General features: G+C 53.3%; 6 protein-coding genes across 6 annotated transcripts in view; 3 read left to right on the forward strand and 3 right to left on the reverse strand.

The window, feature by feature from the left end:
* Positions 1–1,931: 1,931 nt before the first annotated feature.
* Positions 1,932–3,088, forward strand: M430DRAFT_57065 (hypothetical protein; the record flags this gene model as incomplete). The annotated part of the gene is made up of 2 exons (XM_024868655.1): positions 1,932–2,200; positions 2,436–3,088. 2 exons carry the CDS (start codon positions 1,932–1,934, stop codon positions 2,734–2,736), a joined length of 570 nt encoding a protein of 189 aa, XP_024723304.1. The 3' UTR covers positions 2,737–3,088.
* Positions 3,089–3,943: 855 nt separating this feature from the next.
* Positions 3,944–5,053, reverse strand: M430DRAFT_215136 (hypothetical protein). The gene has a single exon (XM_024864527.1). It carries the CDS (start codon positions 4,709–4,711, stop codon positions 4,151–4,153), a length of 561 nt encoding a protein of 186 aa, XP_024723305.1. The 5' UTR covers positions 4,712–5,053; the 3' UTR covers positions 3,944–4,150.
* Positions 4,937–6,794, forward strand: M430DRAFT_215199 (hypothetical protein). The gene is made up of 4 exons (XM_024864528.1): positions 4,937–5,393; positions 5,701–5,968; positions 6,023–6,118; positions 6,623–6,794. The coding sequence occupies exons 1-4, from the start codon at positions 5,161–5,163 to the stop codon at positions 6,671–6,673; spliced, it is 648 nt and encodes a 215-aa protein (XP_024723306.1). The 5' UTR covers positions 4,937–5,160; the 3' UTR covers positions 6,674–6,794.
* A 742-nt stretch (positions 6,795–7,536) lies between these two features.
* On the reverse strand, positions 7,537–9,051 carry M430DRAFT_97289 (glycoside hydrolase family 16 protein; the record flags this gene model as incomplete). Its single annotated transcript, XM_024870022.1, has 2 exons — positions 7,537–8,170; positions 8,240–9,051. 2 exons carry the CDS (start codon positions 9,049–9,051, stop codon positions 7,537–7,539), a joined length of 1,446 nt encoding a protein of 481 aa, XP_024723307.1.
* Positions 9,052–9,862: 811 nt separating this feature from the next.
* On the reverse strand, positions 9,863–10,709 carry M430DRAFT_97684 (hypothetical protein; the record flags this gene model as incomplete). The annotated part of the gene is made up of 2 exons (XM_024870061.1): positions 9,863–10,593; positions 10,643–10,709. The coding sequence occupies 2 exons, from the start codon at positions 10,707–10,709 to the stop codon at positions 9,863–9,865; spliced, it is 798 nt and encodes a 265-aa protein (XP_024723308.1).
* A 314-nt stretch (positions 10,710–11,023) lies between these two features.
* The window catches only part of M430DRAFT_40453 (hypothetical protein), a 1,892-nt gene continuing 997 nt past the window's right edge, over positions 11,024–11,918 (forward strand). Inside the window, exon 1 of the mRNA XM_024867395.1 lies at positions 11,024–11,444. Within this exon, the coding sequence (XP_024723309.1) occupies positions 11,218–11,444 (227 nt within the window). The 5' untranslated portion in view covers positions 11,024–11,217. The remainder of the gene's footprint in view (positions 11,445–11,918) is intronic.

An 11,918-nucleotide genomic window follows, 5' to 3' on the forward strand; every position in this document is an offset into this window, starting at 1 on the left:
AGTTGAAAGAGAGATGGCCCCTGGAGGATCAGCAACGTGGGGTTTTATACTTTTCTGAGGGGCAAGTTTCCAAGCATCTGAAAAAAGGCACAAAGCCAGACGCGCACACAGGGACGAGACTAAAGATCGGAACCAGGATCCCAACTCCAAGTCCTCGTGGCTCGCAGGTATCCCTGGGACCGTGGACCGACCAGGAACCGAGTGGCTCGCCCGAATCACTCCACTCTTTTGGCAGAACATAAACGGCCATTAACCCGCGCAGAGATTTCGACGTGGCTCCACATGAGAGTGCGATCAAATGTCGATTGGAAGAACCAATGTTTGTACCTGGCGCTTGCTTAGGACTATTCGGCGCACGGGCGGGGATTTTCTTCTTCTCGAATAAGGGATGTCCCTGTAGGGCCCTCACCCCACCTCTGCCCCTTGCGCTTCGTAGGGCTTGTACCTGGCCCCTTTTTTGCTGATGGTGGTGTGGAGACGGCACACGCACTCGCCAACTACAAATACGGTACCGTTCCAACTGTCAACCATGGTTGTGTCAACAAGTAAGGGGAACAAAAGACATCTCACAAAGGCAATCCGGCAGAGATCTTCCCGATTGCCTTTTCATGATATCTCGACAAAAGGCTCGACCCCTTGCGGCAGTGCAAAGCGGTTGACCCAGCTTTGGGTACCGGCGGTTTGGGGCCCAGGGGCAGACAAAGCTTGGACCGAGCCCTGGCACGGCTGGTACACTCCGTCAGGTAAGGGTATTCCATGCAGAGAAGAAGAGAATTCCCCGCTTGACCCTTGCGTCTTTAGCCTTATTGCCTTATCGATTGCGGAAGCGAGACTACTTCGGTACTAGAGAGACCCAAGAGCGAACAAACGTTGAAAGCCTGGAGCCCTGAGTTGAACTTCTCGGGACGAACTCGGGCTTTCTGCATGTCAGCAGGGCGTAAGGCGGACAAGGGGGAGAGAAAGGCGGAGCCAGGATCAGTCATGCTCACATGCCTCGGATCTTCCGCGCTGTCAAGCCAAGGCACGCCAACTCAGCGCTCCATCAATCACAGATTCACGTGTTGAGGAATTCTTGGGTCCCATCGGCCTACCTGCCGGTCTACCTACCTCTTTCGCGGCGGCATTGTGAAAGCTTCAACATGCCTACGAAGTTCTTTGGCACCGAGAATGACACCGGTGCAAAGGCCGCAGTTTCCTTGCTTCTTTTTTCCGTTTGAGCCTTTGTGCCGCGTGACGGAAACAGTAAGGGAATAATAGGTACCTACTGTGTACTACATACCTACGTTGCGGTGGTCGGTTCATCGGGGCAGCTGGAGAGTGCAGAGCGCAAAAGGTGGTGATTTGTCGAATCAGAAAATTCGCGCATATGCTTCATTGTAATGCAAGCAAGGAAATCGAATCAGTCGATTCTTTAGCACCCTTGTCGAATAGCAGAAGTTGTACAGTCTTTCGGATTCCTCGCAACGTCTTGCCTTATGTGCCGTCGCGAGCATATACCCCAGCTTCAAGTAAGGTACCAGATCAGATCGGCAGGAACCCCAGAAGGCCTGGCCATGTCTACCCCCTGTTGGCCCATGTCATCCATCACGCTCATCACGTTCACCGGCCATCATCACTCCAGTCAGCGCAGGCCACGATTGAAATATTTGCAACCGCTTTCGAATGGCTGGTTGCGGTGTACTCTGTGTATGACGAGAATTGCATGCTGCGATTACTGCGAAGTATTGAATTTTCCTTTTTTTTCATGACTCGAGTAAGGGTGCTGAACTTTCTTCTTCTCCATGCCCCGGGTAAAAAGGCCTGTGAGTCGCGATGAATCCTGCATAGGTAGGTCCTCAAGAACCCATGCGATGGGAATTGAGCAAATCCACAAAGGGCGGGCAGTAATGGAAATACTGTACGGGCGTACACTGCCGTGTACCACAGCAACAATGCCAAGGAGTCCCCAGGGAACGGAAGCAGCAACCGGCATCGGCAACCGTCGGCAATCGGCGATCGATGAACGCCAATCGCACGCCCGGATATTCTTATCTAAGTTATCGATTGTCAATCCCGCCTTGCGATTTGACGATCATCCGACTGCGTGGATCTCAGGGCGAGGTCTCGACTTCTTGGGCGACGGTGCGAGGGAAGCTCGGGGAAGACCCAAGAACCACTCACGTCAAGCCTGGTTCCGTCCTGCCACCAACTTCTTCTTGCAGTAAGGGGAGGAGTCCACCATTTCCCACTTTTCTGCTCGGATTTGCCTCCCACTGGACGAGAAAAGTTTGAACGGCTTCTCCAACCTCCTCTTTGACCGTGGCACCGATTGGCTGCTTCTTGGATGTAGAATTCTAATAGTTTCGACCTCTTGGGACAGGCGAGATTGATTAGTAATCAGTACACTGTGCTGTGATTGGCCAGAATGGTTCTTCACTGACTGAAGAGGCTTCTAGTCGCCCAGCGGATTGCTCACCAAGTGGATTTTATGCTCACCGGTGCATAAAATTTGCTCGCAGCGTAGACTGCTATGCCAATGACATAAAAGAGTTCGTAGAGTCCAGCTCGGCTCCGGACATCTTCGCTGTGCCAAGATGTACTTCGTCGTACTGGATCATACGCTGGATCCCGGTGCCATCCGATCGATCATCAGCCGAGCGAGGGTTCCCGGACTTGAAGATTGAAGTCTGGAACTTCATGATGACTGATGACGCGTCTCTGGCAGAGCTGGCTACCGGAGTGGCTCTGGACAGTTGACTTTGTGCGCGAAATACTACCAGGCCAATATCATGAACTGATATCAAGAGGTTCAAATCCAAGGTAGAGGGAGCCGAGCACTTGTCGTTTCCAACGAGGCAAGGCGGCCCGGTAGGAGGAGGAGGAGGAGGAGGAGGAAGAGGCGTCACACACTCTGCCCTGGAAGAAGCAGACAAGTATTGATGTGGAAGACCCTTCTGGTGAATCCAAGTCGTTCGATTTCGACGTGTAGAGTACCACCTTCCACAAGCTCCCTCGCCAATGCCATTGACTCATATCGATATACCCAATCAAAGGGTTGAATCTTACTTGATCTATGCCTCACTGCTTTGGGGTGTAGGGTGCTGAACTCTAGACATAGAAGCAACCAACCATCTGAGAACACGAAGGGTGAAGGTCGTCCTCCGTCATTCTTTGCAAAATACCTTCGGGCGATGAAATTTTCCACACTTTTTCCACACTTTCTTCTAGTTTTTCCTTTTTCTTTTCTCAAAGAGAGAGAAAAAAAATAAAAAAGTGGAAAAAAAAAAGAAAATTTTTCGCAAATCCAAGGGCCAGAACCCAAGAAAGACAAAAGGTAATGTTATCGATGCTGTCGACAGTCATCGATAGTAAAGGCATCGCCATGTCGCCATGTTCGACAGTCATCAATAGTAAAGGCATCGCCATGTCGTTGGCTCAGAGGCAGACTTTTCGTATTCCCTTCCTTTCCCAAGTTCCTAGGCGAGGGAGGGGCCGGACCGACAACGATGTGATACGATGCCTGGCAAGGGAAAAGGTGACAAGGAGAGATGAAATATGTCGACGTCAGATAATATACCGAGTATTGCTCGAAGTCGTACCGAAAGGTGGAATGAATATGGATTGGATGGTCCCTCGTAAAGCCGCGAGGCCAGAGCTCTGCGAGACGCAGCCAAGAGGTTGGCAGATTATTTTAAGTATACCAATACGGCCTCGTATCGAAAGGGGTTTGGCCAAATGGTGGGGCTCCACGGGCTAAACCCTGCAGAGACGTTTTTATCGAAGATCCGGTTGATACTTGACGACATTAAAAAACTCCTCAGAAACCTTATTATTCATTTCACCTGACGACAATGCCCCGTGTAGCCAATCACACGGCAGAGGGAGGGGCCTCTGGACGACCCGTAGTTCCCTGCGCGTCGACCCTTCGACCCTTTGAGCCTTTGAGCCTTCGACCGTCGACAGCGCCAGCGACGGACGAGGTTCGCGGACACCTGGGTAGCTGAGAGCCAACAGCGATGATGTCTGCATCTTGGTATCCCGCCGCCTTCTCTACTACAACTGCTGCACGACTCGGAGTGCCTAGTACAGCGGGTGCAGGACGATGCACTGACACAGGCGCCTCTCTCTTGTCTCTCTCTGCTGGCACGACATATCTCCGGCAGCTCGGGGACTATTTGCAGGATCTTCTTAGCCCAGGGTGCAGGGTGCAGCTGCGATTAATCATGAACGGGCCGATGGAAGGCCAAGCCCAGGCCAAGACAGCCCTACCTCGACGGCGGGCGCCCGATTGTGTTATCGCATACGGGCAATAATTATGTCTCTTGTCTCTCGGAGCATACGTTGTATGCTGCTGATTCGGATCTGGTAAGACGGGTTCGTACCGCTGGCCGCCGCGCGCAGAAGTTGTCGCAGTTCGCAGAGTCAAGACGGGAGAAGAAGACGCCAGTGGCGCCAATGAGACCAAAATTAGAAGAAAGTTTGAATGACGATGATGTGCAGCAAGCGGGGTGAGCGGGACGCACCTGGGGTGTTTGAGGCGGATGTGGATGTGGATGTGGATGTGGATGTGGATGTGGATGTGGCTGCAGCTTCGAGGCTGTGGGCTGATTGATTGATTGATTACTATTGAAGAGATGGATTGAGGAGATGATGGATGATGGCTGATTGATGCGGGTTGACCTGGTGGATGTGGATGTAGATGTGGATGTGGATGTGGTTCTTGGTCCCTCATTCGCACAGACTTCTCGATCCTCAGGCATCGACGGTAAGTGCGAAAAAAAAGAGACGGGAACGACTGCAAGTTTGCAACATCGCGCTTTCCCAATGCAGACACAGGGCCAAGTTGCCAAGTTATCCAAGTTTACCAACGTCGCTATCGGACACCGGCGTAATGTCTATTTTATTTTTACCTGCCTTACCTTATGGCTTGGTTTACCAATGATTTATCGGTTTAGTTGATTTACCTTATCCATCTTCCCATTGCTGCTTCATTCTTATATATATCCACTCGCTCTCGTCCCTTCTCCCCCCATCCACACTCCACATCTCTTCATACTCATCTTCTCCTCGACTTCACAACCTCAACTCCCTTCACACTCTTTGTTCGCACATTTCCCCTCGTTGCGATCCTCTCCCCCCACGTTCGTTTCCTCGCGCAGAAGCACGCAGTCGCTGCTCAATATGAAGACTACCCAGCTTCTCCCCGCCATGGGCCTCGTCGCCACGGCCGCCGCAGGATCATGGGGCCAGCACAACAACTGGAATGCTTCCACCCCGAGCCCTCCCGCCTGGATCACCACCACCGTGACCACCGACATCTACACCACCTATTGCCCCGAGCCCACCGAGGTCACCATGGGCACCAAGACCTACACCGTCACGGACAGCGAGACCCTGACAATCACCGACTGCCCGTGAGTTCCCAGGCTGTCCCTCCTCCTGCCTCTCGTCCATACTGATATTCTCCCCAGGTGCACCTACACGACCTCCTACACCTCTCTTCCTACGCCCACGCCCACGCCAACCTCAACCTGGGAAACCACCTCGTACACCACCATCACCACCGACGTGTACACCACCTACTGCCCCTTCCCCACCGAGGTGACCATGGGTACCAAGACGTACACTGTGACAGAGAACAGCACGTTGACCATCACCGACTGCCCGTGAGTATCCGCCTCCCCTTGTAGCCTCGAGCCATCTATTCTTACACATTCACAGATGCACATACACCACTCCCATCCCGCTTCCCACCTGGACTGCCCCTCCCGCCCCTCCGGCTCCCGCTCCTCCTGCTCCCGCCCCTCCTGCTCCGGCTCCTCCCGCTCCTGCTCCTCCTGCCCCTGAGCAGCCATCCCACGTTCCGTACCCCAACATAACGACCACCATCATCCCTCTCCCTCCGGTCTTGACCACCGAGGTTCTCCCGAGCTTCACCACCTACTGCCCTTCTCCAACCGAGATTGTGCAAGGATCCAAGACTTACACTGTATGTGCATTCGATCCCTCCTCAACTGGCTGAATCTAACAATCATCTGCCTAGGTCACTGAGCCCACCACCCTGACCATCACTGACTGCCCATGCACTGTCACGCGCACCTCGACGCCTCCTCCTATCACGTCCACCGCGACCCGTGATGTTCCCGTCACTGAGTACACTCCAGTCACATCTTACATCACGACTGTGTGCCCGCCTGAATCAACCGAGATCATTATTTCGAGCATCACCTACCCTGTCCCTACACCTGGCACGGTCACCATCCCGATCACCAGCTGGGTGCCCAAGACCGAGACCACCTGGGCCACCCCCGCTCCTCCACCAGCTACTCCTACCTCAGTTGGTACCACAATTGGCACCACCTACGTTCCTTCCAAGCCCAGCGGTACTCAACCTGGTCCTCTCCAGGTCACTAACGCGGCTGTGAAGAACGGTGCCGGTGTTGGCGCTTTTGCCGCTGTTGGTCTCGCTGCCATGCTCTTGTAGACAGCTGCCACGTCTCTTTCTCCCACGTTCCTAATAATAATGGATAGTCGGACATAGAAGGAATTGGCTGGAGACGGTCGGGTCCCAATCGCCTACTCGGCTCTCACTGGTCGAATATTCTTGGAGCCTACTACACGTAGCAGAAGCTGCTCGTTATTGCTTGATAATTCAATTCTCAGTACATATTCTTTTTTCCGATGTTGTTTCTAGAAGATGGCTGTGGGGGTTGCAGCACGATGTCAATAGGGGACATAGCTTGCTTGCTCAGAATATAAAATAGGTCAATAAATAATAATAGATGTGTGAAATGTGTTTCTTTCTGGTCTCACGTGATACAAAGTGGCACATGATTAGAATTATGGGCTAGAGCGCAAACGGATATTTTTGGGATCCGCCTTGGGCTTCGGGAGAAAGAAACGCCTCTTCCGGCAGCGAGAAGAACGACGACCACGGAGAAGGCTGCTTGCCTCGGGACGAACTCTATCCAGGGCCTCAAAGGGACGCTCCAACATCTCTCTCATCAGACAACGAGCTCATCATACAGTAGTAGCAGGTATTTTACTTGTGAAACATTTCTTCCATTTGCACCACCGATTGGTATAAAACGCACTCGCTCGCTCGCTCTATCTCTAAATATTCAAACGAACCCCCAACGAACCCAAAGTATAGAGAGAGTGTGTGTGAGATTAAAAAAAAAAAAGACCAGAAAATCTCTTAAAATAAAGGGGGGGCCGCTTCGCTCATGAGGATCCAGAGACCAGACATATATGATGAGATGATATGTACAGTAAGTAGGTAGATCAGGTGCAGAAAATGGGGAATATAGGTATGAGGACCAGCCCTGGCATTACCTACCCATTTCCTGTCCTGTTTGAGACTTTGAGACCCGAGTTTATGTAAAAGAGGACCGCCCCCCGTCCGTCCGACCCCGTCCGACCCCGCCTGCCTGGTTTGAGTGTTGCTTTGCTCCTTGCCCTGAAGATTGATAAAAAGAGAAAGAGTCTTTCCTTCCTATCGGATTATTTTGAAATAAACCGCCTTTTTTTTATTTTTTTTACTTTGATGATTTTCATTTAAAAGCGGTGATATCCGCCTTTGGAGGAGCCACTCCCGTATTGTGGCGATTGCGAGGTCAGGGGAAAAGTTGGGCTCCGCGGGCTGGTGTTGCTGTTGTTCCCGTAGCCACCGCCGCCGCTCATGCTTTGGTTGTCTCCGGCCCACGCGTGTGCGCTCTGCGGCTGTGGTGAGAGCACGACCGGGCCGGGGCTCGCCATGCGCGAGAGGCCAGGGCTGGTGCTTCGCGATGGGGATGGGACTTCGTAGGATGATATGTTCGGTCCTTTTGACGTCAGGGGAGCACGCGCTTCATCGTCTGATCCCGAGTGGCTCCCTCCCCAGCCGCCTAGGGCGTCTTCGCCTTGCGTGCTGTTGTCCCATCCTCCGAGGCCCTTCTCGCGGAGCTCCATCTGGTCGCGGTATGCATCGTCACGCTCCTTCTCCACCTTGGCGTTGTAGGCCTCCCGCTCGCGGCGTCCGGCGCGTCGCTGGCGGATGCAGGTGAATAACAGGACGGACAGCGCCAATGCAGCAACGCCGCCGGCGCTGCAGTAGACGGCGAGCTTGGCGCCCGTGGGGAGCTTGGCCCATTTCTGGGCTATGGTCTCAGGGGGAGGTGCGGTGAGCTTGTGTGCTACTGTGGAGTTGCCGCTGTTACCATTTGTCAGTAAGGTATGTCTTGGCTAGGAATAGTTGATGGGGGGAGGGGGGAGTACGCACGCAATGGTCTTAATACTCTGCCAGCTGCCCGAGTGGTCGCTGTATACGTATTCCTTGCCAGTGGAGAAATCATTGACCGTGGCGCTTTGCACGTACATGGTGAAAGGCCCCTTGGAGTAATCCGTGACACCACCAGCCCATTCGACGGTCCCTGGCTGGTTCTCGGTGGGGTCTCCGCCGGCCCAGATTCCGAGACGAACAGTCATGGGTGTTTGGGGATAATTGTAGCCTCCATCCGCGGCAGCATACGGGAGCGTCCTGACCAGCGCGCCATCAATATACCATTCCAGCTTTTCCGCAGTCCAATGGGTGGTGTAATTGTGGAAGTTATCTCGCGTATCGGAAGAGACGGGGTAGTAGACGGCACGGTCATAGGAAGAGAGGTTGCCTTTGCCGAAGTAATTGGTTTCTACATATGTAGCATTGCCGCCGATAAATTCCCAGTCCACCTCGTCGAGATCGTCGGATTGGAGCACAATGGAAGAGATGATGCCCTGGCCGGGCGCCGCGCGCATTATGACGGATACAGAGCCGAAGAAGATGTAGAATTGGGATTGGATAGTGGGGGAGTCGCCTTTCTGGGCGATGGTGAACTCGGCTCCATTGTTGCCATAGTTGAGGGTGCCAGCGGTGACATTGAAAGCTTGGTCGACAGCAGTCGAGGTGTTGAAGTAGAAAGTGTGATTGAGACCGAGAGCAGGGTCAGGCGGGCAGGTCAAGGACGCATTCATAGGATTGCAGGCCGTCCATGTTTGGGCGAGGACTGGTGTGAGCAGAACTGAGGCTCCGGCGAGGAGCGATAGGAATTGCATGGTGAGAAAGAGCTGGTGTCGTCCAGCGGCAGCAGCTATAGAAGAAGAAGAAGACCGGAGGGGGAGTGAACGAGGGACTTGCGTCCAGAGAGGTTTCAGAGGTATCGACAGTCAGTCCAGGCAGAGAGAGAGACAAAGCGCACGCGAATGATTGAATGATTGAACGATTGAACGATTGGATAAATACGACGACCGACGACGACGAAGGAGTGGAATGTGCAGAAATGCACTTCTCGCGATAGAGGTGGAGGTGGAGGTGAGGATGAACGACGACCGGATGAAACTGGGATGAGAGAGCAAAGGGGGAGAAGCCGGGGCGAAATGAACTGTGCCTCCCGCCTTTCTGCTGCTGCAGTAGGCGATGTGACTATTCGGAGGTAAAGGGGTTCGGGGAATTGTTCCTCCGTAAGACAAGGTACGGGACTAATTACCTACTAGAATACCCCTAAAAGCTGTCTTGGACTCTTAGGGTGTGCTAAAATACCCTAACCCAACCTAAAACAGCCTAAAGCGGTAGCTAAAGTAGCCAAACCGCCCCCAACGCCCCCGTATCAATGATTCTCCGTCTTCTTAACACCGAGCCGCTCACCGCCTTGCCAGAAAAGCAGTTGGATAATGGATGGGAAGGCTTTGCTACGGAGTTTAGATCCATTGCCTGGGCTTGTATGAAGGTATGAAGGTACGGAGGTACGTAATCATATAATAGGCATTCACAATAGATCGTGTTATGTGCACAGGAACATTACGGGGTATACTACTCTGCCGGACTACTCGCTCTCTCCCCCTCCGGGAAGTGCATCCCCATCCTCATCTACTCCACCGGCGCACTCTTCCTCGCCGCCGTCTCTGCGTACTGCATACTCTCCCCATTGAACCTCTCCCTGTAAGTCGTAACATGTTCCGGCACCTCCTTGACCTCATTATATGGCCCCGGCACCGGCTCCCCGAACTGCTCGTACAAAGGCAAGACTCCGGTCCAGACAGTCTTCAGTGACTGCGAATCTGCCAGGTCGCTTTTCACATCAGTCGGCACTCCTTCCCTCACCTTCGCACTCCCACTATCTATATGAACCCGCAAGATCTGGGTCGAGGCCATCTCGCCGGCGTTGGGAGGGACCCGGGAATGTCGCCAGCGATCCGGGACCACGGAGTTTGTAATTAGCTCCATAGCCCACAGCTTCTCCTCGACGTCATCCACCAGCTTCGCGTACCCAAACAGGACCGCTGATCGGTAATTGTAGTTGTGGGAGTTTGGCGTGAGGGATAAGACAAGCCCGTCGACCTTGGACGCGGCGATGCACACAGGCAGACCTTTGGTATCTGGGGATGAGCGCGCGAGGTTCATGATTCGGCTTGAGACGTAGCCATGAAGATAGACCTCGAGGGGCTCGGAGAGAGAGGCGGAGGGTCGCGAGAAGGAGCCCATCTGCCCGATCATGGGCAAAATGACAGGGAAGGGGTCTGTGGGGGAGGGCTGGAAGGAAACATGGAGGACGGGGGTAGTGTTGATGATTGTGTGGATAGTTGTGAGAGAATAGACAGCTAGAAGAGCGTTAATGAGGAGTATGATCAAGAGAAGAGGAGCGAGAACCCTGATGCTTGTATCTGTTCACTGTGTTATGGACATCTTTGGGGTATTCGAGGTTATGGCGGACCATGATTGTCTGAGATCTCCTTTGTAAAGTAAATCAATCACCTTGGTAGAATTGTCTGCCTTTGTAAACCAATCCAGGACCACGAGAAGAATGCTATATTGAAATATGAAAGATGCAAGGAGACGTGTTTACTTATCTTTGCTCTTTGGAGTCTACTCAACCCATTTCTGTATCGAACACGGAGAGTCGATAAGGTAAAGGAACAATGTGGGAGGTTCCCCAGACGCGCTAGTCCGCTTAGGCAATCCCACGCGGGGTCTTCAACCCTGACAACCACATCGATGGAAGTCCCACCATTAAGGTTTCCTGTCAGATGCCCCTACAGTATTTCCTACAATCTCTTATCAGACCAGCTCCGCCTCCCCAACCTACAAACAGGAATCAAGTCCGGTACGTATCACATAAGCCGCCTTGGATTTCCTCCTGATCCTGGCCTCGACCACCCCGTGCACGCCTCTGAGATACTATGGGGAGATAGTCCCGATCCCCGCCGCAAGGCCCTCAGCCCATCATGGCCTTCTTAGAAATCGCATGCTTCAACGAAGAATCCGCAAGCCGTGCAGCGGAATCCGGCGCCGATCGCATCGAGCTATGCAAGGAGCAGTCACTGGGTGGGACGACGCCCGACCTCTCGACGCTCATCGCGCTCCGCTCTACCGTCAGCGTTCCTATAAACGTCATGATCCGCCCCCGCAGCGGAGACTTCATCTACTCCTTTGTGGAGTGCTCGATCATGAGGTCTGATATCCGCTCGTTTGCTGAGGCCGGCGCGGCGGGTTTTGTGTTCGGGGTCTTGACTGATGACCACAAAATCGATCTTACTTTGAACGCGTGGCTGGTTAGCGAAGCTGCTGGGAAGCCTTGTACTTTCCACCGCGCGTTTGATGAGCTTGAAGGTGAGGCGGACGAGATAGAGTTGCAGTTGGAGGTGTTGATTAAGTGTGGGTTTAAGGCTGTGCTTACCAGTGGTGGGGCGCCGAATGCCGTAGAGGGGAGGCAGAGGCTGGCAAGGCTGGTAGAGAGGGCTAATGGTAGGATCGATGTGATTGTTGGTGGTGGAGTGAGGAGTGATAATGTGGAGGTTCTGAGGGAGACGGGTGCTAGCTGGTTTCATTCTAGTGCTATCGTGGATGGTGGGGAAGTTGCGAGTGGGCAGGAGGTGAGGGCGTTGAAAGAGAAGCTGGATTCCTGGCATTAAATGCCGTTTCCATT

This window comes from Amorphotheca resinae (assembly GCF_003019875.1).
Source record: "Amorphotheca resinae ATCC 22711 unplaced genomic scaffold M430scaffold_3, whole genome shotgun sequence".
Taxonomy (NCBI): Eukaryota; Fungi; Ascomycota; class Leotiomycetes; order Helotiales; family Amorphothecaceae; genus Amorphotheca; species Amorphotheca resinae.